The sequence below is a fragment of the Tamandua tetradactyla genome, chromosome 3, assembly GCF_023851605.1.
Source record: "Tamandua tetradactyla isolate mTamTet1 chromosome 3, mTamTet1.pri, whole genome shotgun sequence".
NCBI classification, from domain to species: domain Eukaryota; kingdom Metazoa; phylum Chordata; class Mammalia; order Pilosa; family Myrmecophagidae; genus Tamandua; species Tamandua tetradactyla.
In genome coordinates, this window is record NC_135329.1 from 93,765,363 (window position 1) to 93,788,660 (window position 23,298).

At 57.5% G+C, this 23,298-nt stretch overlaps 2 protein-coding genes across 2 annotated transcripts in view; one reads left to right on the forward strand and one right to left on the reverse strand.

Annotated features, from left to right (window-relative positions):
• The window catches only part of LOC143677523 (intraflagellar transport protein 140 homolog), a 297,426-nt gene that overhangs the window by 84,955 nt on the left and 189,173 nt on the right, over positions 1-23,298 (forward strand). The window lies entirely within an intron of this gene.
• Positions 1-23,298, reverse strand: part of LOC143677517 (kinesin-like protein KIF1A) — a 45,059-nt gene that overhangs the window by 15,556 nt on the left and 6,205 nt on the right. The window contains 17 exon segments of the mRNA XM_077153534.1: positions 1,037-1,174; positions 2,909-2,945; positions 2,948-3,086; positions 3,687-3,835; positions 4,427-4,520; positions 4,908-4,980; positions 5,292-5,472; positions 7,527-7,610; positions 8,691-8,797; positions 9,133-9,212; positions 11,684-11,759; positions 11,927-12,006; positions 13,046-13,179; positions 14,877-14,975; positions 14,978-15,018; positions 16,302-16,380; positions 18,709-18,784. Of these exon segments, the coding sequence (XP_077009649.1) occupies positions 1,037-1,174; positions 2,909-2,945; positions 2,948-3,086; positions 3,687-3,835; positions 4,427-4,520; positions 4,908-4,980; positions 5,292-5,472; positions 7,527-7,610; positions 8,691-8,797; positions 9,133-9,212; positions 11,684-11,759; positions 11,927-12,006; positions 13,046-13,179; positions 14,877-14,975; positions 14,978-15,018; positions 16,302-16,380; positions 18,709-18,784 (1,667 nt within the window).

Consider the following 23,298-nt stretch of genomic DNA (forward strand, 5'->3'; position numbering starts at 1 on the left):
GGACCTGGCACTTTCTCACATGCCCTCGCCTGCTCATCCCAGGGTCAGAGGGGCTCAGATCTGTCCCCACCGCAGTGCTCCTGTGCAAAAGAGCTGGCTCCTTCCCAGCATGCGCTCCTTGGCCTCACCAACCTTCCCACTAAACTGAACAGGGGGGGCAGTTTAGTTCCTCCTTCCCCCCCCCCACCCCCCCCATCCCCGCTCTGCTCCTCGGCAGGCTCGGTGACGTCGGAGTCGGGGCTCGAGAAGGTGGGGGAGGGGTTGAGAGCAGCCATGCGCTCGCTCATGCATGTGTTGAGAAGAGGGTAGCTGCTGCAGCCAGAGATGACTGAACTGAGGTTAGTATGACAAGACAGAGAGAGGGTAACACCCGCTACTCGCAGGGACTGGCAGGGCGGGCTGCAGTTTAAACTAAACACACAGACCATCACCAATGCTGCGTTAGAAGATGAGAGAACCAAAACGCACCCCTCCCCAGGCTGAGAAAGAAACCACAAGGCATGGTCAGCCAGAAGGCTCTGGAGGGCTCCGGAAGGTACCGGCAGCCGTGATCAAGGACAGCGTCCCAGCTGGGCAAGGCCATTTGAGGCCTCAGGACCCACGGTCACATGGGGTACAGAGCTCGGGTGTGCCCCCCCCAGACCGGGAACATGGGGACAAAAGGTGGTGGACTCCGAGGCTCTCTAGAGTGACCCAGCCCTGCCTCCCTGCTTCCACTCTAAGGCCACCGGGCGACCCCAGAAGGCCTACCCAGGGCCCAGGAATGCTGGCCATCGTACACATTCACCACGGTAGACTCACCCTAGACCCCCTAAAATACTGGGGCCCAGTCAGCATGTGGACATGGAGGGCTGGGGACCATGGGCCAGGGTGAATTGGCGTGAGAAAGGGTTATCCGCCAGCTCCCTTCTCAGGACCAGGGCCCAACCGGGGTCCAGGCCTTGGCAGGTGGCCACTCACTGCCCCCACTCCCTTCTCTCTTGCTCTCTCTCTCTCTCACTCGGCAGGTAAGAGAGGGACGTGCCCACGTGCCCACCTGCCCACCAGCCAGAACCAGGGGAAGCGATCATAGAAGGGGTTGCCACCAGTCACCACGTTGTCGCAGTCCTCAATGACACTCGAGGGCACCTCTGCTGCCCGGTGGTACATCTCCCGCATCAGGTCCAGGCGCTGCCTGTGGGGGCAGGGGTGGCCAAGCTCAGTGTGGGAGGGGGCCAGCACTGCACAAACTCTCCCTCCTCATGGGGCACCCCTGGTGGAGCCCCGACATGGCCTCTGGACCAACCACCCATGAGCAAAGGCTTTCCATTTAAATCTGCACATTCACCACTGATTTCTCCTCAAATCCAGCAAAATGAAAGCAAGAGATTTGTGACGTCAGGATAATGCAGAGGATGGGCCACAGGCGAGCGATGGAGGGGCCGCAGCAGCTACAGGGCAGGAAAGAGAGGGCAGGAAAGGGGAGGATCCCAACCGAAGCCGGCAGGAGGGTAAGCTCAGAAATGGGGTGTTCATCTCACAGGGCCTCTGAAAAATTCAAGGAATAAGGATAAATTGGTGATGGGGATTTTGGACATGGAAAGTATTTTTTTTTAATAGTCCCCAGGTAAAACAAAAAGTAAAATTTATGAGAAAGGAAATACACTCAGCATACATACTGGGGTTCAGGTATAATAAGGACAAATAAAGGGGGACATCCATCCAAAGGTCAGAGAGCAACAGGCCTGGAAAGCTGGGAAGGGCAGCGAGCGTGCATGAGAGTGCAACAGTGCAAGTGTCTACAGATGTGAGTATATGCATGTGCATGGCTGGTGTGTGAGCTATTGTGTGAGCATCTGAGTGCATTAGTGTATATATGAGTATGGTTAACTGTGTAAAAAAACGAGTTTCTAGTATATGAGTATGAGTGTGTTTGTGTAGGAGTAGATGTATGCGTGTGTATATGAGTGTTTTGAGTACTGTGAGTGTGAGTATTTATGTCGAGATGACTGTGAGTATGTAAATGTATTTCTATATGCGTGTTCATATAAGTGTATGGATATAAGTGAGTGGAGTTATGAGTGTTTGTAAGTGTGAGTTGCGGTATGAGTGTATAATTGTGAGTGTGATAGTGTGTATAACTGTGAGAAGTTGAGTGTGTATAAATACATGTGTATGAGCCTTTGAGTTCTGAGTGCATGAGTGTGAGTTCTCAGTGTGTGAGTGTGTGGTTGTGAGTGCATGGATGAATATGTGAGGAAAGTGGAGGTGGAGACAGGGTCTCCCCTGGAGCCAGGGAAGAAGCTTGGCACCTACCCTCCCCAAGGCCTCCCCCGCTTCCCTCCCCAGCCCCCGGGCTCCTCCCAGAGCCTCTGACTTTTACTGATGGGGAGGCCTCTCCCAGCATGGATCCCACTGAGAATGGGGTTCCCTTCTGCCCCCTTCCTGCCTCTCCACCATTCTCCACGCCCAGGTGCTGGCGGCCCAGCTTGGCTAGGCCCCAAAGACCCCAGGACCTAGGCACCTGAGGCCCAGCTGGCAGTGGCCCGTCCCGCCTGCTCGGCTGCCCTCAACCCACAGAACACAGCCTCGGCCATTGGGCCTCTGCTCTACCCAGGCGGCCTCGGGTGTCCTGCCTGCCTCGAGAAGGGAGCATGTGATCAGGACCCATTCACCATTTTCTTGTGAGTTGAAGAAAAATTAAGGTACTTTCAGGGCTCTGGGCCCTGTCGGGCACCTCCATACACTCTTGGCTTCACCTGAACCTACGGGGGCCGCAACTGGCACAAACAGAAGGCCAGGCCTCCAGGGCCCAGGAGGTCAACACGAGGGGACTCCAGATGGGGTGTGTGCTCACTCTCCAGACCCCACCCCCATGCTGGGGCCTCAGCCCAGGCCCACCCCGGCCACCCCCTCCCGGCCCCTTCACCTGAGCTTCTCCAGCGTCCAGTAGTGGGTGGCCCCATCTTCTGGTCCTGCACCTCCACAGCCACGAGGGTCCTGGGAAAGGGGCGAGTCTCTCGGTCTTTGGCAGCCTCTGGGGGGACCAGGTCCGGGGGTAGCGGGGAGTACAGGGTGTCCGTGAGGAGGACAAACTGGAACTGGACCTGTGACAGATGAGGGATGACCCTCAGCAGCCCCTTTGAGGGGGAGCCCAGTCCCCGAAACAGCTTCCTCCCACATCCCGGAGTCCTGCCCCAACGTTTCTGCTGCAACGTTCCAACAGCAGTTCACCAAAACCTTCCTCCAGCCCCCAGAGAGGAAGCTACACCTGGCCATGAGGTTCCCCTGAGGGTTCCAGGCTGGTGGGGTCCCTCCCTCTCCCTGGGGTGACTTAGAGACTATCAGTGCCCTAGTGCCAGAGGAGCCAGTTGTGCTGTGTCCCAGGCAGGGCAACCATGCCAACTGTGGTACGAGTGGGCAACCACACTGCACTCCCCATTATGAGTGGGGTGACCACGCCAACACCAGATATGAGTGGGATGAGCATACTGCCCTGGTACAAGCGGGGCAGCCACACTGTGCCCCCCAGTACAAATGAGGCAACCACATCGTCCCCTGGTATGAGTGAGGCAGCCACAGCACACCCCAGCACAAGCAGGATGACCACACCACCACCGGATGCTGACACCACACCCACAACATGAGTGGGGTAACCACACACTGCCCCCCGTCCGAGCAGCGGTGGGCGGCTAGGCAGTGCCCACCTTCCTCTTCAGTTCGACACTGATGGCGTTGGCCTCCTTAAGGAAGATGGCGCTGCCCCACAGCAGGTCCCGCAGGGATGTGAACTGGTACCACTTCCACTTTCGGAAGGCCCGCAGCGCCAGCTCACACTCCCTCTCTGTCCACTGGACTATGGAGAGAGGCCAGGTGCGGTCAGCAAGGGAAGTGCCCAACACCCCACCCAGAGGCCGCACGGCCTTGGGGTTCAGTGCAGCTGCCCACAGCCTACCCGTGCCCCTTGCCCATGTGGCATGGTCAGCAAGGCCAAGGCTACAGACCAGAGGAAAAACATTAGGCCCTCCCCTCCTGTAGCCACTGTGGCTGGAAGGGGATGGGGAGGCAGGTCTGGCCTCACAGGAGGGGCTCCAACAGCCCCTTTCTACTCTTGGCCCCACGCACTCCCTCCCAACCCCCTGGCCCCTCCCTCCCTACACAGCCCCACCTGCCCCATGACCCAGGCCACTCCCACCAGTCGGCACATGCATACCACATGTGCACATACCACCATGCATGAGTGGGCAGGTGTGTGTGTGTGTGTGTGCTCGTGTGCATGTGCTCCTTTGCGGCGGCCCCAACTCCCCAAGGGCTCTTGGCCAATGGCCAATCTGCAGGGGGGCCGGGGGCCTCTTCTCCAAGGCCTGTCCCCAGCCGAGGCCCAGGTGCTGCCCCCTCCACACTCAGGCCCCTCCCAGGTGAGTGGCGCAGCCAAGAGCCCACTCACCTTCATCCTCGGGCTCCTCCTCCTCCTCGTTCACCTCAGGGTAGTACCGGGAGTCCATCTGCTTCTGCAGGGCCTCCAGCTTGCTCTCATAGTCCTGTGAAAAAGCAAGAACAGCAGCTCAGCCGCAGAGACCCGAGGCCACACGCATCTGCAGCCCCTCTGTAGTCTGGGTGTGGACCCGCCAAGGCCTCGTGCCCTGTGGACAGTGGGGCCTGCCCACAGCACACCCAGACAATGCCACCATGTCCCAGCCCTGGAAGGGGGAGGAGCCAGGCCACAGGAGCAGAGCAGGTGGCAAAACAAAGCCCTACCACCTGGGTCCCGGGCTGCTCTGCCCACTGAGAGCAAGAGGCAGCTCCTCGGGGGTGGAGGGCTTGGCATGGGGGGTGGTGTGGGAGCCCAATGTGGGACCTGGTATGGGGCTTTGTGTGAGGGCCCATTGAGGGGGGCCCAAGGCTGGAGGTCTGTGGGGGCTCCTCACCAGCCTCTGCTGCTCCAGCAGGTATGTGGCCTCCTCCTGCTCCCGCCAGTACTGGTCCTCTAGCTCCTGAAGCCTGCGGAGAGGGGCCACAGGTAAGCGGGGCATTGTGGGATGCGGGACAGTGAGGGGTGCACAGGGGGGGATGGCGGGGGTGCGTAGGGCAGCAAGGTCATAAGACGGCGAGGGTGTTCAGGGCGGTAAGGTCACAGTGGGCAGGGAGGTCATACCGGTTAGGGGAGATCACACGGGAAGGGGAGGGCGTGTGGGGCAGGATGGCGAGGGCGTGCAGAGCGGTGAGGTCACACCGGGTGGGGAGGTCACACAGGATGGGGAGGGCATGCGGGGCAGTGAGGGCACTGGGTGTAGCCCCAGGCCACACCTCACCTCTGCTCCATCTCCTGATTCATGTCGATCCCCTGCTTCTCCAGCAGCTCACGCTGGGCGAAGGCCCAGTCCACGGGCTCAGCAGGCGTCTCGGCGCAGGGTGTGCGCTCCCGCTCCTGCCGCGCCTGCTCTGGGTGGTTGAACCGAAACACATGGCTCTTTCCCATGATGATGCGGTTTCCTGAGGAGGACACAGGGCAGTCTTGGGGGTCCTGTGGGTTACACCATGGGGTGGCCTCTGGGCCAAGGAAGGGAGGGAGGGAGGGAGCAGGGGACGGAGGCTGCCAGAACCAGAAGCTAGGGCCCCTCAACACTCTCCTCAGTGACAGCACCCCCTGCTGCGCCCTCACCTGGGTGCACATCTCCAAACCCACGGCCCACAGCTGCTCCCCACTCAACATCAATCGACGTCTGCACAACACATGTCCTGGCACCTTTCATGCTTCTCCCATAGCCCCAAGCCTTACCACGTGTCTCCTTCCTCATCATCCCTCCACTCCTGCCACTACGTCCTGGCTCGGGGCCCTTGTTCACACCAGGCCCTGTGCCCTCCCCATGCACACAGCCACTCCCTAACCAGGACACTGGGGGGCATGAGGCTCTGCTCAGGCGTCTCTTACAGGACACAGGATGCGGGCGCAGCTCGGGGAGCTGCCTCCTTCCCATCCCTTCCCTGCTAGATGGGGATCAGGTCTCCCGGGAACCAGGCCAGGGGCCAGTCTTGGATGGATCTGACTGCAGGAGCTCCTTCTGGACTGACCAGTTTCCTTCTAACTTTCCAAGGGTCCTAGCTCTGCTCAAGCCCCACAATGCTGGCTGAGCCCCTCATCTCACCCAAACCCCCACATTTGCAGGTCAGGCCCCCCAGGCCTCCCTCAGCTGCCCCTCAATCCTCCCTCACTGGCCGCCCTCCAGCCTGTCACCTCTGCATCCTCTCTGCCCACAGGGCCCAGTGTGCAGCCCAGCTCGGGCCCTGAGACCAAAATCCCAAGACGAGGCCTCCCTTCTCAGCCTGTGTTCCTCCCGAAACAACTCACCAGGATGGAAAGAGCTCTCCATCTAAATTGATGCCACCCTGGGCTTGATCACACCCTTTCCCAAACCAGCAATGAGGCAGCTGTGCTTGCACGGCAGACACCAACGAATTGGGATGAGTAGGTACCTCAGTCCCTCGGGAGTTGTTCTAAGGACTCCCAAGGGCAGGATATCTGAGTTCTAGAAGCTTCTATAAGAATGTAAAACCCAAGTCCATCAGGGGTTGCTGAAATGGGCTGGAGATCAGGCTACTGGACAATGTCTATTCCCAAGCCCCCCAACCCCTCTGTGTCCCCCTGAGCTGCGGTGGGATAGGGAACATCTTCCTCATTCCAACATATGAGGGTGAGTACCCAGTTATCCTGGTACCATCCTAGGTGCTAGAGCAGGTACTTTAAAGTGGGGTTGACCAGGTAAAGGTTACTCCACAACGTGGGTAGTCTCGGCTCCTCGGCCAGAGGCCAGGAGAGCAAAACGGAGGTTTGCTAGAGAAGAAATTTCGCCTGAGGGTGCAGCCTCACTTCTTGCCCCAGAGCTTCCAGCATGCCCTGATGTCCAACCCTATGGATTTCAGACTTGTGAAGCCAGCCCTTGCAATCATGAGCAATTCCTTGAAATCCATAAACCCTATAGCTCCGTCTCTCGGGCAGAACACGGGCTGATGGTCGGCAAGCACGTGCCACCCTGCAAAGCCACCTTGCTTCTCCTACAGCAGAGCCTCACAGGCAGCACATGAGCTCTGTAACCTCAGGGCCTGGCGCTCAGAGGCGAGTTGCCCCTGCCACCGCCAACCTGCTCACCACTCTGTAGTGGCCACACTTTGATCCACAGCACCTCTACCTCCTACCCCAAGCCCAGCCCCGCTAGGGGGCCTCTTCCTCCCCATGCACCTCCCCCCAGTTCAGAGCTTCTACTTGAGCATCCAGAGCTCTGTGAAATGGTCCCCACTCCCTCAGGCCCACAGTACCATTCTCAGACTCATGCTGGAGGACCTAGAGCAGGGGTGAGGGGCAGAGTCAGGGATCACTGAGTTGGCCTCATCCCCCATCAGGCCACAGCAGCCCTGGGACCAGAAGGGACACAAGATAGGGCTTCGCCTTATGCCCCACATACCCCCTCAGCCCCTGACAGGGCCAAGACGCAGTGGGTGGGCTCAATGGGGCCTTAGCCGAAGGGCCTGTCCCCTGCCCCAGGCTGTACCTGAACGTAGGATGCTGGGCTCGGTGACTTTCTTGCCGTTGACATAGGTGTCAGCCCCCTCGCAGGGCTCCAGGGTCACCACCGCTAAAGGACAGACAGGGTGGGGAACAGAAAGGAGGACAGTGAGCAGTTGTCCGTCCTGAGCAGCCACGCCCTCCTTCCACCGCAGTGGCTCTGTCCACCTGTCCATCCAGGTGTGGCCATCACAGGCCTCTCCCCTCCCTGTAGCCGCAAAGCTCTGCCACTAATAGCACCTCATTTGGGCCCCAGAGAGGCCAGCAGGGGACACACCCCACTTAATAGAAGAGGGGGAGTCACACGGGCTCACATCACAGTGCTGGGGAGGCTGTACCAGAACAGGTCTGGTCAAGGGCACAGATGGGAGTGCCTGCTCACAGTTCCTGGCGTCCTGGTGCCTCTCCAGGCTTTGGTCACCTGCACAGACTCGGGCAGGGGTTCTGGCAGAGGGGACAGCACCATCCCAACAGGGCCTCATACAGCCCATGGGCCATGGGCCATGCCTGCTGGGAGCTCACCCTCCACTCTGGCCATGCGAGAAGCTTGGACACAGCCGTGAGTGAGGGGAGACTCAAGCTGAAGAGGGAGGCTGGCAGGCAGGCATGGAGAACAGGACAGATGGCTGGCTGCCACCAACAGGAAAACAAGGTCTAAAAATAGTCTCCCTTCTCTGTCAACCTGCAACTAAAAAATAGTCTGTTTAGTTTCCCAGCCAAAATCCGGGCTCTCACTCCTTATGGCTCACCATCACCTGTTCAGGTGGGCCCCGGCCTAGACTCCTGCCTGGCAGTCCTGGGCACAAGTGGATAGGGGGCAGAAAGCAGCCACCCACATCCCAGTTTCAACCCCAGCCTCCCTGGGCCGCATCGACCTGAACTGCAGCCAGGTGCTTTTCTAAGCACCTTTCAGGGAAGCACCCCTGCAACAGTATAAAAGGGAGCATCAGCCCCAACTGCCCCTACCTCTATCCCTTATACCACCCAGACACATAACACAGGAGTGCCTTTGGGCCCGGAGGCCATGAAGGGTGACCGGCTTCACCTGGACTGACCCAGCAAGACTCATTCCAGCCTGATAATAAGCAGCACTGGGAGACAGTGCAGGGGGTGGGGCCAGAGGGGCAGGTGGGCCAGAGGGCAGTGGTACCTTCGCTGCCACTCCTGGAGTCGCTCCGGAAGACACAGTGCTCTTCTTTGATGAAGTGCCCACTCAGGACAATGTCCTGCCGCCGCTCGCCGTCCTCCCTGCCCACTCTGCAAAGGGGACAGCTGTCAGCATGGCTTAGAGACCCCGCATCCCCACTGCCATCTCCAGCCACACCCAGGGTCCTCAGGGGAAGCTCTAAGGTATCAGGGGGATGTGGTGGGAGCAAGAGTAGGACCGAGGCCCCCAAACCTCCAGACAGGGAAGCCACTGGGCCCATGCGGCCACAGAACCATCAAGGGAAGCAAACCCAGGGCAGGGTTCACGACCCACCTCGTCTCCTGCCACCTTCAGGCCCCCTCCCACCCCATGCTGCCAGGACCCCCACCCCACCCCATACCCCCGGGACCTCCCTTCCTCCCGTGCCCTTGCCCCCACTGCTCACCGCGTGATCCCATCCTTGATGTAGTAGAGGAGACACTTGGACATCAGAGGGTCCTCATTCAGGTTGACAAGATGTGGGGTCTAAAGGGGCACAGGAGGGTCAGTTCTCTTGGAAGCCCAATGTCAGGCCCCCTGGCCCCTCCCCTGGTGGCCTCACCTGAGCTTGGGAAAGCTGAGGACCCCAATCCGGGAGATGCTGACCCTGGGGGCTGAGAAGAGGAGACCCCAGGTCTTGGAGACCAAACACCCAAGCCTCCCTGCCCACAGGCCACAAAGTAGGACAGTCCAATGTGAGCCCCTACCCAGTACACATCCAAGCGCTGCCCTCTGCCCCTTGCCCTTGCACCCAGGCAGCTGCAGGCCCTGCCTCCTGGGCCCAGGGACCCCCACCTTCTCCTCCTCTACAGCTCCCACCCCTGGGTCCCTCTGGAGCCAACATATCCTGCTACTTCCTCAGCTTCCCACCTCACACACAGGGGAAGAACAGCCTTGGAAAGGATCATCAAATATGGGAGCAGCCACTCTCCAGCAGCCCACCTCTCCAGAGACAAGGAGGCTGCACAGGGGTCTGCCAGGAGAGTGAGGTGTGAGCCTGGGATCCCACTACAGGCTGCTCCTCCAACCCCAGGACCCTGTGGCTCTAGGAGGGCCATCCCGGAGTTCCATTGCCACCTGCACCTCTGCCACCAACGAGGCCAAAGGACTCTAGGATCCCGGGTTACCTACACAGCCCTCTACCCGAGGTGGATATGCCCCCGCCCCCCAGGAGGGGCTGTCAGGTAGGAACAATCCGTCCCAAGTGAAATCCGAAGGCCCCCTGTGCAGCTCGCTCACCACCACTTGTCCCTGCCCCGCCCACGCTAACTGCCGCTCCTCCAGGCACCAACCCTGCCTCTATGCCTTCGCATTCGCTGTTCCCCCTGCCTGGGTATGGCCCTGCCCACCAAGCTGCTGTGCCACAAACCACTCTCCAGTTGCCTAAGTCCCCGGGACCATGACTCCTTCCCAGCACCCGCCCGTGCCCAGCACACAGCCAGCCCTCAGTAGGGAAGAGGTGCACAGCCATGCTAGGGGGTATCAGGGCTCTGGCAAGTGGGGGATGGGGACAGGTTCAGTGCAAAAGTGTCTGATATAACAGAAAAGCTGAAGCAACACCTTCTGTGTGTGCAGTAGGCTAGGTGATGGCAGTTTCAGCGGGTCTGGCTGAGACCCTATGTGTCCTGGGTACCCCAGGAAGACCATCCCCCCAATGGCCCTTTCGTGCTACCATCTGATGAGCAACGTGTTGGCCAGGCCAGGTCCAGGAATTGGGGAAGTGCCGCCCCAGTGTCCAGCCCTGCAGAGCCAGCAGTTCACTCCAGGGGTCCCAGCCGCCAAGGCTGTTAGGGAGTCCCCTGCCCCAGCCAGCCCTTCCCCACAGCAGGTAGGCTTTGGCTGGGGGCAAGCTCCCACTGTCCAAAGGGCTGTATTTCTGTGGTTCTCAATCTGGCTTCTCAGATCCCCCAAGGCGCCCCAGGGCAGCCTCGAGATGGAACAGAAGGGCGAGCAGGGGGCAGAAGGCACCTGAGGAGCCTCACTCTCCCCAGGGAGTGGCTGCTGTCACTGAGGCTCAGTGTGCCAGCGCCCTGCACTCCTCCTCCCAGGGAGCTGCCCATAACACGGGTGGAAGGGTCTCCACGTGGCGCTGGCCTCAGGATTACAAACACACAAGTCCTTTACCCCCACCAAAGCTAGGGTGTAAAGTCAACCACAGTGGGGCATCCTCAACCCTCACAAGGTGGGTGGGGGCTTCCTCTCAATCACAGGTGGGAGCCAGAACCTGGAGGGCCAGCCCCCTGCAGTGGGGGACAGAACAGACTGCCACCACCTCCAGGGAGGCTTCCAGAGTGTAGGTTCAGCTCTTGAGGGCCCTGGACTGATTTGCCACCTTCAGGGCAGGCCTGGGGGTTCTGTGCTCTAGGAATCGCAGGGGAGACCGTTCCCGAAATGCACAGGCAGGCCCCATCCGGGCACACTGAATTTGGGGCATGGGGCATACAGTGGCTTCTGTGCACTCTGGGGATGTGGCCTGGGGGCTCTACTCTGTTTGAGGGCCCCACCCCAGCTGAGAGACCCATACCTGAGGCCCTTCTCTTAGTAAGGGAGCCAGGCCCAGTTTCGCCATGAGGGTACCCTGCACAAACCGGCTAAGCAGTAAGCAGTGGGCTACCAGCCTCATCCGACTCAGCCCTGCCCAAGTCCCACCCACTCCCGTGCAGCACCCCAATAGGCATCCTGCCTCACACACCACAGCACTCCCTAGGGTCCCCTACCCTTGGGGGCCTGGTCTACTCCTCAAGCAGGTAAGAGTCCTGTCCAATGTGCCCAAGCATCAGGCACCTCCCCACACACACACAAGGATGCAGGCCACGGGCTCCCACCCAATGGCAGTTCTGGACGCTGGTGGGTGGTGGCTGCCCTCGGTGTCTGGCCCCAGAGGGCTGCATGGCAACAGCCCTGCTCGGCACACAGCACCCCAGAATGGGGGCACCCTCAAAAGCCTGCCCACCTACCTTTTTCGGAGAGAACACGCCCAGGGTGCCACCGTCCTCCCTCATGGCCACACCCATCTCGGCCAGCAGCGCCTCCCTGGGGGACAGAGTCTGGGTCAGCGAGCCCAGGGTGCTGCTAGCACCACTGATGGAGGTGGGGATCCAGGGAGGGGTCATCCCAGGGCTGGGGCTGGTCCTGCGGGCTGTGAGTCCCCTGGCCACCCTTCCCTGGGCCTCGGATCCCCCCCCCAACCAAGCACTCACCTCTCCATACGGATGGCCTCCGTGCGCCGCAGTTTCTCCTCCCAGGTCTCGTTCAGCTCAGCGATGATCTTCTCAGTCTCCTGGGGGCCAGGACAGAGCAGAGTGAGGTTGGGGACTCGGGGGTGAGAGGCAGTTGGCCAGTAAAGGGGGCGAGAGTACAAGCACCGCATTCTGGGCCCTTCCAGATGGATGGGACACCTAAAGAAGACAGTTTCCAGGGCCCTGGGTGCTGTGCACACCTGGGAGAGAGGGAGAAGAGAGGCAAAACCAACTGGAGAGATGAGTGCAGTGAGGCCATAGGAAGGGGTGTTCGGAACACAGGCCTTCCTAACTCCACCCCACCCGTGGAGGGTCCACATTTCTTCTAAGGACACAGCTGCCACTTTCCAAGGTCAGCATAATCTTGCCCATTCCTACTCAAGCTCTTCATCCCAGATGGGCCCACAGACCCCAAGTGGACCCCTGGATCTCAAGAGGGTCCTCGTGCCCTAAGTGGGTCTCTAGACCCAAGAGGGTTGTAGACCCCAAGTGGGCCCCTAGACCCAAGTGAGATCCAAGACCCCATGTGGCCTGCTCACCCCAAGTGGGCCCCTAGACCCCATGAGGTTCCTCACAACCCATGTGGGCCCCGTGACTCCAAGTAGGACCCTAGACACCGAGAGGTGCCTCATACCCCAAGTAGGTCCCTAGATGCCAAGAGGGACCCTCAATCCAAGTTGGCCCCTCGACCCAAATGGGACCCTAGACTCCAAGAGGTTCCTTGCACCCCAAATGGACCCCTAGACCTCAAGTGGATCCCTAGACTCCAAGTGGGCCCCTCACCACAAATGGGCCTTTTTCTCCAAGGTAATGAGGCCCTTATACACCCCTCCTCCACACAGCCTTGGACACTGACCTCTGTGCCTTCACCCCTTGAATCCCACCCAGGCCAGCCCAGAGAGAGATGACCCAAGGAGAACCCAAGTCCCTGTAGGCGTTGGGGGTCGCAGGCCCACAGGACAAAGTGCCCTCCCCACGGGAGTTGTAGCTGCCCAGTGACCAGGCCCAGCCCCTGCACCGCATCACCTGAAGTCTGAGACCTGGGCCCAGCTCCTGCCAGGCCCCCACAGCCCATCTCACCTTCAGCCGCTCAATGGCCTCCTCACTGCCTGGGGCCAAGAGGATGCGCTCGTGGAGACTGGACACAGGGGCTGCGCGGCTGGACAGGGCCGACAGCGAGGACGAGGGGCTCATGCCCACCAGCGCGTTGGTCACTGTAAAGAGATTGCCAGGGGCTTGACCCAGCTCGGCCGCGCCGCGGGCTCGGTTATTGTTCTCAAGGTCGGACACGTCTAGGGTGGAAGGTGGGGAGGGGCGGGCTGATAGACGGAGGAGAGAAAAGAAAGACGGCATTGGGTAGGAGCCAGAGGTGGACCCAAGAGAAGACAGAAGGCGGAAGCTGTAGACGGTGCGCAGCAGGCGACCCCTTGCGGGGACACAAGCGCATGCAGGACTCCCGGGCCCCGGCACCCACAATTTGACCTAGGCCACACCTGGCATTTCTGCCCCATCTCACAGCCACAGCCGCACCTGAGCCCGAGGGGCCCGCCCACAGACGGAGGCACTGCTCTCCTCCCCTCACTCATTTTCCCACCCTGTCCACTGCTCTTGGCTGCAACAGTGTGCCATGGCTGCTTGGCAGCCTCCATACACCTGCTCCCAGACTCCAAGCTTGCCTTCATCCCCTCTGCAGGAGCCTCTGCCCTGTCCCCTCATGCCCCAACACCACCCAGGAGGCATGCATGGCCGGCCAGCCCAGCTGCACAGAGAAATTGGGCCAAAGATTGTCCCCAAGGGGAAGGTGAATAGAGGGCTCTGGGAAATCCCACTCTGCCACCCAAGGAGGCTGCTGGCACCCTGAGATCTCAGGGAGTGGAGGCGGTGAGATCCCCCACACAACGTCCCCAGCACATCACCCAACCCCAGTCCCACACTCAGCAGAAGCTGGCAGGCAGCAGAGCAGCGTGTGCACAGGGCAGCATGGGCCCTGGGGAAACCAAGGTGCCCTCTGCCCCAGGGTCAAGAAGAACCTCTGGATACAGTCAGGTGTGCCCTGGCCTGCAGGAGATACTTGGGTTGGATTCATGGTATTTCCTGGGGAGGGGTTTTGGGGCTGGAGGGTCAGTGCCAAAGGCTACACCCTGAAGAGACAGCCCAGCCCTCAGCTGCCTCAGTTTCCACCATGGGACCAGGGACTGACATTCTGAGCCTAGGGGACGGCCAGGAGCACAGGGGTCAGAGGGCCTTGGTCACATACGCCTGAGAAGGCTCCACTGACCTGGGCCTCGCTAGGCCTTGGTGCCCGATATAAAAACAGGGTGAGCCAGGATCCCAGCCTCACTAGTCAGACATGGCCCCAGTCTACTAGGGGGTCACCTGTGAGCAGTGAGGACCCCAAAAGAGGAGAGGGAGGCAGAGGGCCTGTGCGGCCATTCGTGCTGCCCTGTGCCCACCCCAGCCGGGAGAAGCAGAACTGCACAGAGCTGCAAAGGGGAATACACACATTTAGGTCCTCCAGGCACAGTGTTGGCTGAGGAGGGGGAGGAGTGGGGGGAGACAGAAAGAGAAGAAGAGGTTTGTCTCCAGGGGTCCAGGGAGTAGGGCCTGGTGGCATCATGGCCATGATGTCTTCCGCATGGGGCAATGGGACCACCAGGGCCCCAGCCATGGCCTGCAGAAGTGGCTTCCTGCAAATACCATTCTGGCCTGTGTGAGCTGGCCCCAAGCCCACCCCAGGAGGGTCCATCCAGAGCAAGGCCCCCTCCTGGACTCCCAGCACATGGCAGTGCTGCCCAGGGACATGGAGCAGGGACTGGGAGGGGGCTGCAGGGGTCTGTGGGCCGTGGGGGAGTACTCATTGCCCAGTGGGACCCGGAGGAGGTGTGGACACACGGGTGGCGCAGATACTCACTGTCAGTGATGTCACCGAGACCTTGGGCATACAGCAGATCCCGCAGCCGCGTCACCTCATCCTTCAGCTCACGGATCAGCTTGTTATTGGGGTCCTCAAGGTGATGGCATTGCAGCGGATCTGCTTGGCCCTGTCTGCATACCTGTGCCACAGAGTGGTGGTGGGGGGCTGTGAGGAGACGGCAGCGGCGGCTGAGGGAGCCCCTGGCCAGAGGACATCTGCAGGGAAGTCACCCAGCCCTGGCTCACACCCTCAGGGAAACCAAGGCCCAGGGAGGAGAAGGAACGGGGTGGCAGACAGATGAAGGAGAGAACACCTTTGTTTCTAGTCTGGGGGGGAGCAAGTCCTACTCCTGGGGGCCACAGGACGATGTGGACATTAGGTATGTGTTTTAGTTTGTTAGCTGCCAGAATGCAATATACCAGAAATGGAATGGCTTTTCAAAAGGGGAATTTAATAAGTTGCTCGTTTACAGTTCTAAGGCTGAGAAAATGTCCCAATTAAAACAAGTCTATAGAAATGTCTAATCAAAGGCATCCAGGGAAAGATACCTTGGTTCAAGAAGGCCGATGAAGTTCAGGGTTTCTCTCTCAAGTGAGAAGGCACATGGCGAACACAGTCAGGGCTCCTCTCTCGGCTGGACAGGCACATGGCGAATACAGTGTCATCTGCTAGCTTGGTCTCCTGGCTTCCTGTTTCATGAAGCTCCCCGGGAGACGTTTTCCTTCTTCATCTCCAAAGGTCACTGGCTGATGGACTCTCTGCTTCATGGTGCTGCAGCATTCTCTGCTCTCTCTCTGAGTCTCTCTGAATCTCCAAAATGTTTCCTCTTTTATAGGACTTCAGAAACTAATCAAGACCCACTCAAATGGGTGGAGACATGTCATCCCCTAATCTAGTTTAACAACCATTCTTAACTAAATCACATCAACCAGGGAGATGATCTCATTACAGTTTCAAATATACAGTATTGAACAGGGATTATTCTACCTTTAAGAAATGAGATTTATATTAAAACATGGCTTTTCTTAGGGGGCATGCTTCCTTTCAAACCAGCACAGTATGTTTTAAACCACACCAGGGACAGCAAACATATGTTTATCTGTATGTCACAAATTGGTACAGAGACCTACACTGGGTTGCAGGTAGCCCAGGCTCCCCACCCCAGCACTGCAGCCAGAGGCAGGTGCTAAAAAATGCCTGTGCCCCCCTCATTAAAAACTCTCGTGGTTACCACTACCAACAGGTGGAGCCAACACCATGGGACCTTTGGACACCCAGGGGTCCAAGTGCACCCCCTCAGGGAGCAGGGATGAAACACAAAGACCCAGAAGCCCCAGAGCAGCCTCTTCCAGCCTCACTGAATCCCAGGTGAGACTCCCCAAGAGGGGGGAGGGGTGTAGGACCGCCCCCTTGAAACCCCACCTCAGTGTGCTGAGGGTCTCATCATAGTTGATGTCCGCAGGGCTCAGGGCCGCCACCATTGCTGCCCTTCAGTTACCACCTGTGGGAAGCCCAGTCACCTCCACAGAGGGTCTAGCCCACTGTCACATCCCCTCCCCTCCCAAAAACAACCTCAAGGATCCTTCCTGTTACATTTACAGCTGGGAAGGCTGAGGCCCAGAGAGGTAAACCAAGTCCCAGACTGACTGCCCCCTGATAAACACAGCAGTAAGTCAGGGCCCCCACCCTTCTTCAGCCACCCCTTCGTCCTTCATTGGGCACCTCCCTTACTTTTCTCCTATGAAGTGTTCTTCTTACATTTGGGGTCATTTTACCAGAACCAGGGCCTCCTTTCCCCATAAGGAAGAACAAGGTTCCACAGCATCTTCTCCAAGATAAGAAGTGTTTATGTTCAGTGTGTTAGTTAGATTCAGTTGTCAACTTGGCCAGGTGAGCATACCTAATCTTGTTGCTGCGGACATAAGCCAACGGTACGTGAACCTCATCTGTTGCCAATTACATCTGCAGTCGGCTAGGAGGCGTGTCTGCTGCAATGAGTGACGTTTGACTTAATTGGCTGGTGCTTAAATGAGAGATCGCAACGTAGCACAGCCTAGCAGCTTGGCATTCCTCATCTCAGCACTTGCAGCTCGGCCCGGGCCCTTGGAGATGGAGAAAGAAATCACCCCGGGGAAAGCTGTTGGAACCCAGGGGCCTGGAGAGAAGACCAGCAGAGACCATCCTGTGCCTTCCACGTAAGAAAGAACCTCAGTGGAAAGTTAGCTGCCTTTCCTCTGAAGAACCAACAAAATAAATCCCCTTTTATTAAAAGCCAATCCATCTCTGGTGTGTTGCATTCCGGCAGCTAGCAAACTAGAACATTCAGTAATTTTTATGCTTCTCTATTGGTTTAGTTTAAAATATTTCCCTCAGTGTTGAACGCCAGATACTAGCACTGAGAAGCCAGAATCTCAGTCTCAGGCAGTGTGCCATGTAGAAAAATCAGCTGTTTTGACTCGCGCCATATGGGAAAGCCGGCTGCCTGACTTACGCCATGTGGGAAAACCTGACTTGTGTTGTGTGGGAAAGCCTCCTGACTGACTTGTGCTTATGAGAAAGCTGGCCATTTGATTTGCACTGTGCGGAAAACCTGGATCACTTGGAGGGTCCTGACAGTGAGCGTGGAGCCCTGGGTCCTATCGGGAGTCAGTAGCCTCTGTGGTCCTGCCAAGGCCCCCTGTTAACTTCTTGTCCTGGCTATATCATCCTCAGGATTGTAAGAAAAGGAAGTGAAGGGCCTGGAACACAAAGTTGTGCCAGGCCCTGGGAAGAATTTGGGGGGCTGCCCCTAGGGGCCTCCTTTCATCGATGCAAATGTACTAAGAAATGATGATCATACATCTATGTGATGATAAGAATTACTGATTGCATATGTAGAATGGAATGATTTCTAAATGTTGTGTTAGTTAATTTTTTTTTTAATTAAAAAAAAAAAAAAAAACCCAGCAGGCAAACATGGCTCCCCAGAGGATAAGCCTGGGTGCGGCCCTGTGGGAAGGATCAAGTATCAGATGAAGAGACGCACGATCCTGTGACACTCCTGTCCTCCCCTCAGTTTTCCCCTTTCCCACTCCTGGGAAGATTGATGTGAACCCAATGCTGGGGTTCACCCTAGTTGGTTCTGGGGTGTACAGTCAGCCAGCTGGAGCTCTGTACATTGCAGCCACACAGCTGAGGACGACCAAAGACCTTGCCCCACCCCTCCCCAAGATGTCCATGTCCATCAGGTCAGCCCAAGGCTCAGTTTCTCTCTCTGAGCCTCAGCCTCCCCAACTGTGACAGAGTCAGGAAGGACCCCTGAGGCTATCTTTGGGAAGGGAGAGATCAGTGTCTATCAACTGGCCCCTCCTTGGTCTAGGCTGGGAGAAGTGTGTGAGTCACACACAAATCATCACAGCTCCTCAAAACCCAGCAGGCCAGTTTTTTTTTCTGTTGTTTTGCTATTTCTTTTTCTAAATCGATGCAAATGTACTAAGAAATGATGATCATACATCTATGTGATGATATTAAGAATTACTGATTGCATATGTAGAATGGAATGATTTCTAAATGTTGTGTTAGTTAATTTTTTTTTTAATTAAAAAAAAAAAAAAAAAACCCAGCAGGCAAACATGGCTCCCCAGAATCATCCAGTCCCAGACGCTGGTTACAGAGGAAGCCAAGGCCCAGAGAGGGACAGGTGCTTGGTCTGGGTTTCACAGGTAACATGGACCAGGAATGCCAACACCACTGTGGGACCACCTTGGTTCTTGGTGGTTGCTACCCTCCTCGGCAGGAGGAAGAGGACAGGATAGCGGCCAGGTTGGAGGTTACAATCATGAGTTCTCACCCAGGTTTTCCCGGAGAAGCCAGGTCAGCACAGAATCCCGATACAGAATGAAATCTGTCTTTTTCTTTTTCTTGTTCTGTGGGGGAGAAACATGCGAAGGGTCAACCCTGAGCCCAGAGCGGGGAAGGGATGGGGACGGGCAAGTAGCAGGGCCTGCCAAGTGGCTTCCCAAAATCAAAGGTTGGGGGTGTGGTCTGGCCAGGGCTGGGTCCAGGTCAGTTCTTGCCCTCCCAAGGCCTCTCCCAGATGAACCCCAGGGCACCACCCTAAGCACCTGGAGGACTTGCTGGAACATCCTCACATTTCTCCTACTTCCATCCCTGCTCTATGTCTAGGTCTCACTGCCCAACTGAGCACAGGAGTCTGACACCATGGACCGGGATGCCCACCTCCACTCTGGCAGAAAGACTGATCTGAGCCCCTAACCCCATCCTCAGACGACTTCAGTGGCCAATTCTACCCGAGGCAGAGAGACCCCATCACTTACTATGGCACACCAGGCCTCTACGGCTTCTGCCAGGCCCATCGAGCTCACCTCTCCCATGCACACAGAATTCCCCTTCCTTGTTCCCCATCAAAATCCCTACCATCCTTCAGAGGCCAGGTCAGGGCCACTACTTCACCAACCTCTTCTCACCAGCCCTGCCTCAGAAGGCAGCACTCTCTACACGCTTGCCCCTCTATGGCTCATTCTTTCTCTAGTAAAGCAAATAGCTCCCACTCCAAATAAGGACTCCACTGCATGTAATGGCTGCCAGGAATCTCTTCTTCTGGACATTCTGGAACTGACAATGATCCCACTCCTGATGAATATTTAGGTGTTTTCCAGTATCTACTCATTCACGTATGCACAGGCTTAAGAAGGATTTGTTGAGGATCTGCTGGAGCCAGCAAAGTGGACCTTGACCCTACGAGCCCAGGGAGACACACACGGGGGCGTGGGGCGTGGGGTGCTCTGCTTCTCTGAAGCCATGTTCCTCACTGCTCTTAAGGAGGAGCTCACAGGAGATACAAATTTTGAATGTTCTTGATACACACTGTCAGAGTAGATTCCGGAAATGCTGTACCAGCTTCTCTGTGTACAGGGCATGGGATATCTATCTCCCAACAGCCCATCAGTATTGTTTCTTTTCTTTCCTTTGGAAACTTAATAAGCGAAAAACTGGATTTCATTCTCATTCTCAAAACTCACCCTTGATCACCCTGGGTTCACCTGCTCCTTCACCACCTCTCATTGCATCCACACAGCAGCACTTGCCCAGTCATATTCCAGCATCCACCTGTACTCTGCCTTCCCAGCCACCGCCGTCTCATATCTAGACCATCGCAACACTGACCTTCCCTCTGGCATCTCTGGCTGCCACACCTTGCCATCCCCTCCCAACCTGTTCTTCACACAGCAGCCTGAGGAACGTGTGCGACTAAATCACACCGCACGAGTCCTGCCGAAACACCATCCACCGCCTCCTACTCAACCACTCTCAAGCTGACCTCTGGCAACAGGTCGAGGTCTTCAGACCGGGACCCTGTCCCCTCTCCAGCCTCCACACGCAGACACCCGGCTGCTTCCCACTCCAGGCACCGTTCCACCACCAGTTCCTCAAAGCAACTTCCTCAAACTGTTCTTGAAAGTGTTCCTCTCACAGTTCCATTCACAGTGCCTTACACTCCCGCACATCCCTCTTCACACTCCTCCATGCGGCTCCTCACAGTCCCGTACACAGTTCCCCGAAAGTCCTTCCAGTGCCTCAGGGTTCCTCACGGTCACGTTTCTCACGTGCTCCCTCACAGCACCTCGCGCATCCCTCACACAGTTCCCCGCAAGTCCTTCCAGTGCCTCAGGGCTCCTCACGGTCACGTTTCTCACGTGCTCCCTCACAGCACCTCACGCATCCCTCACACAGTTCCCCGCAAGTCCTTCCAGTGCCTCGGGGTTCCTCATCACGTTTCTCACGTGCTCCCTCACAGCACCTCGCGCATCCCTCACACAGTTGCCCACACAGTCCCTGACAGAGCCCTCCCCATGCCTCCCCACGCAGGTCCCCACGCAGCAACTCGCCCGGTCCATCACACGGAGAAGCACACAGTTCCCCACAGCTCCCCAGAAAGCTCCTCACTTCCTTCAAATCCAGACCCACAAAACGCCTCACACAGTCCCGCAGGTTTCTCGCACAGCCCCTCATACTTCCCCACACATCCCCACACGATTCCTTGCAGTCCTCCACTCATTTTCTCCCAATTCCACACACGGTTGCTTGGAGCTCCCCACGCAGTTCACCCAAGTCCTACATAGTTCCCGTCGCAGTTCCTCGCAGTCCCCACACACGTCCCCACGCGGCTCTCCACGCAGCCCCCACGTGTGGGAACTGGGACGGACCACACGGCGGACTGCGCGACGACCGGGCGAGGGACGCTGTGTTGGGGGCTGCGCGGGGACCGCGGCCTCTCGCGTTTCCCCACATGCTTTCTTATGATTCCCGTAAGTTTGCTGTGCAGTTCTTCAAACGCCTTCCCGCAGTTCCTCATGATCCCACATTGCTCCAGAGTTCCTCAGAGTTCCCACACAGCTCCCCGCACCGTTCCTCGTGAATTTCCCCCGAGTTCTACACGGGTCCCCACAGATTCAACCGCCCTTCCTCACGCAGTTCTCCCCACGTTTTCCCACGCAGTTTCTCACACGATTCCTCACACAGATTTTCACACAGTTCCTCACAGCTCGCACACGTTCCTCACAGTTCCCACACAGATCCTCAGCTCGCCTCACAATTCCACACGTAGTTCCTTACACCGTTCTTCTCGCTTCTTCACAAAGTGCTTTTCACAGTTCCTACAAAATGTCACAGTCTTCCACACAGTTCATCACAAAGCTGCTCACAGTTCCTCACACAGCCTCTCACAGCACCCCATGCAGTTCCTTCTTCACACACCCACTCACGCTTTCTCACAGTTCCACACAGTTCCTTAGTTTTTCTCCTAGTTCCTCACATACCCAACGCAGCTCTTCACGCAGTTCCTCACAGTTCTCACACGTTTTCTCACGCGGCTCCTCACAGTTCTCACACGTTTTCTCACGCGGTTCCTCACAGTTCTCACACGTTTTCTCACGCGGTTCCTCACAGTTCTCACACGTTTTCTCACGCGGTTCCTCACAGTTCTCACACGTTTTCTCACGCGGTTCCTCACAGTTCTCACACGTTTTCTCACGCGGTTCCTCACAGTTCTCACACGTTTTCTCACGCGGTTCCTCACAGTTCTCACTCATTTTCTCACGCGGTTCCTCACAGTTCTCACACGTTTTCTCACGCGGTTCCTCACAGTTCTCACACATTTTCTCACACAGTTCCTCACAGTTCCCAAATGACTCCTTATACTCTTCTCCATACAGTCCCCTCGTTCCTCTCAGCTTCTCCTATCATTCCCAGACGTTCCCAAACAATTCCTCACATTTCCCCAGTCTCACCACTCCAGGTCTTCACATACCTTGCACTGTACCCACATAATTCCTTGATAGTTCTCACAACCTCACATGTCATTCAGTTCCTGTTGAGTTCTCCACAGGATCCTCTCAGGTCCTGACAATTCATCACAGAGTTGCCCTCACTGTTTCTTACGGCTCTTCACAGCTCCACCCCAGTTCTCATGCAGTTCTCCATATTCCTTGTACAGTTCTTCATACAGTCCTTCAGAACCCACACACTGCCCACAGTTTCCCTCGGTCCCTCTCTCAGATCCCATTCCTCCTCAGTTCTTCATAGAGTACCCCACGCATATCCTCACAGTCCCCCAAACACCCTCACATCGTTCCCTGACAGCCCTTCACGCCATCCCACAGTCCATCACAGCGCTCCACACGCGCGCCACACTCCCGAGCGGCTACCCACGCGGGCGCCCACACTCCCACACGGCGCACCACACTCCCGCGCGGCTCCCCACATGGCACGTCACAGTCCCGCGCGGCTCTCCACACTGCGCGCCACACTCCCGCGTGGCTCCCCACACGCACGCCACACTCCCGCGCGGCTCTCCACATGACTCTTTGCTCAGTCCCTCCCAGTGAGCCACGCAGCTCCTCTCAATTCTTCACAGTTACACACATTTCCTCACTGTCTGCACATTGTTTCCCACACATTTCCTTGCACAGTATTTCACAGCTCCTCACACCATTCCACAGTTCCTTACCCGGGTCTCTACCCGGCTCCTCACGGTTTCCACAGTTCCTCGTACACGAGCCTGTTCCTGCTCGAGTGCCTCCACTGGCCCTCCCACCACACGGGGCGCCACACTCCCCTCACGCCTGGCTGGGTCCTCCCCGTCCCTCGGGCTCCTGCTGTCAGGCCACCCCCGAGAAGCTGCCCTGTCCACACAGACAAGGTGTACGGTCACTCTCCTCGCAGCCACTTTCTCACTCTATGGAATTCACCCCCGTCTGTAATTACATTTTTATTTGTCAGTTTCCTTGTTTGTTTTCCGCCTCCTCACGGCACTGTGGCCCCATAAAGCCGGGGTTGTCCACCCCCTAAGCTCAGCTCCCAGCACAGGCCTGGCTCGGAGTTGGGCCTGTGCACTTATCAAATGAACAAATGAAGGGAT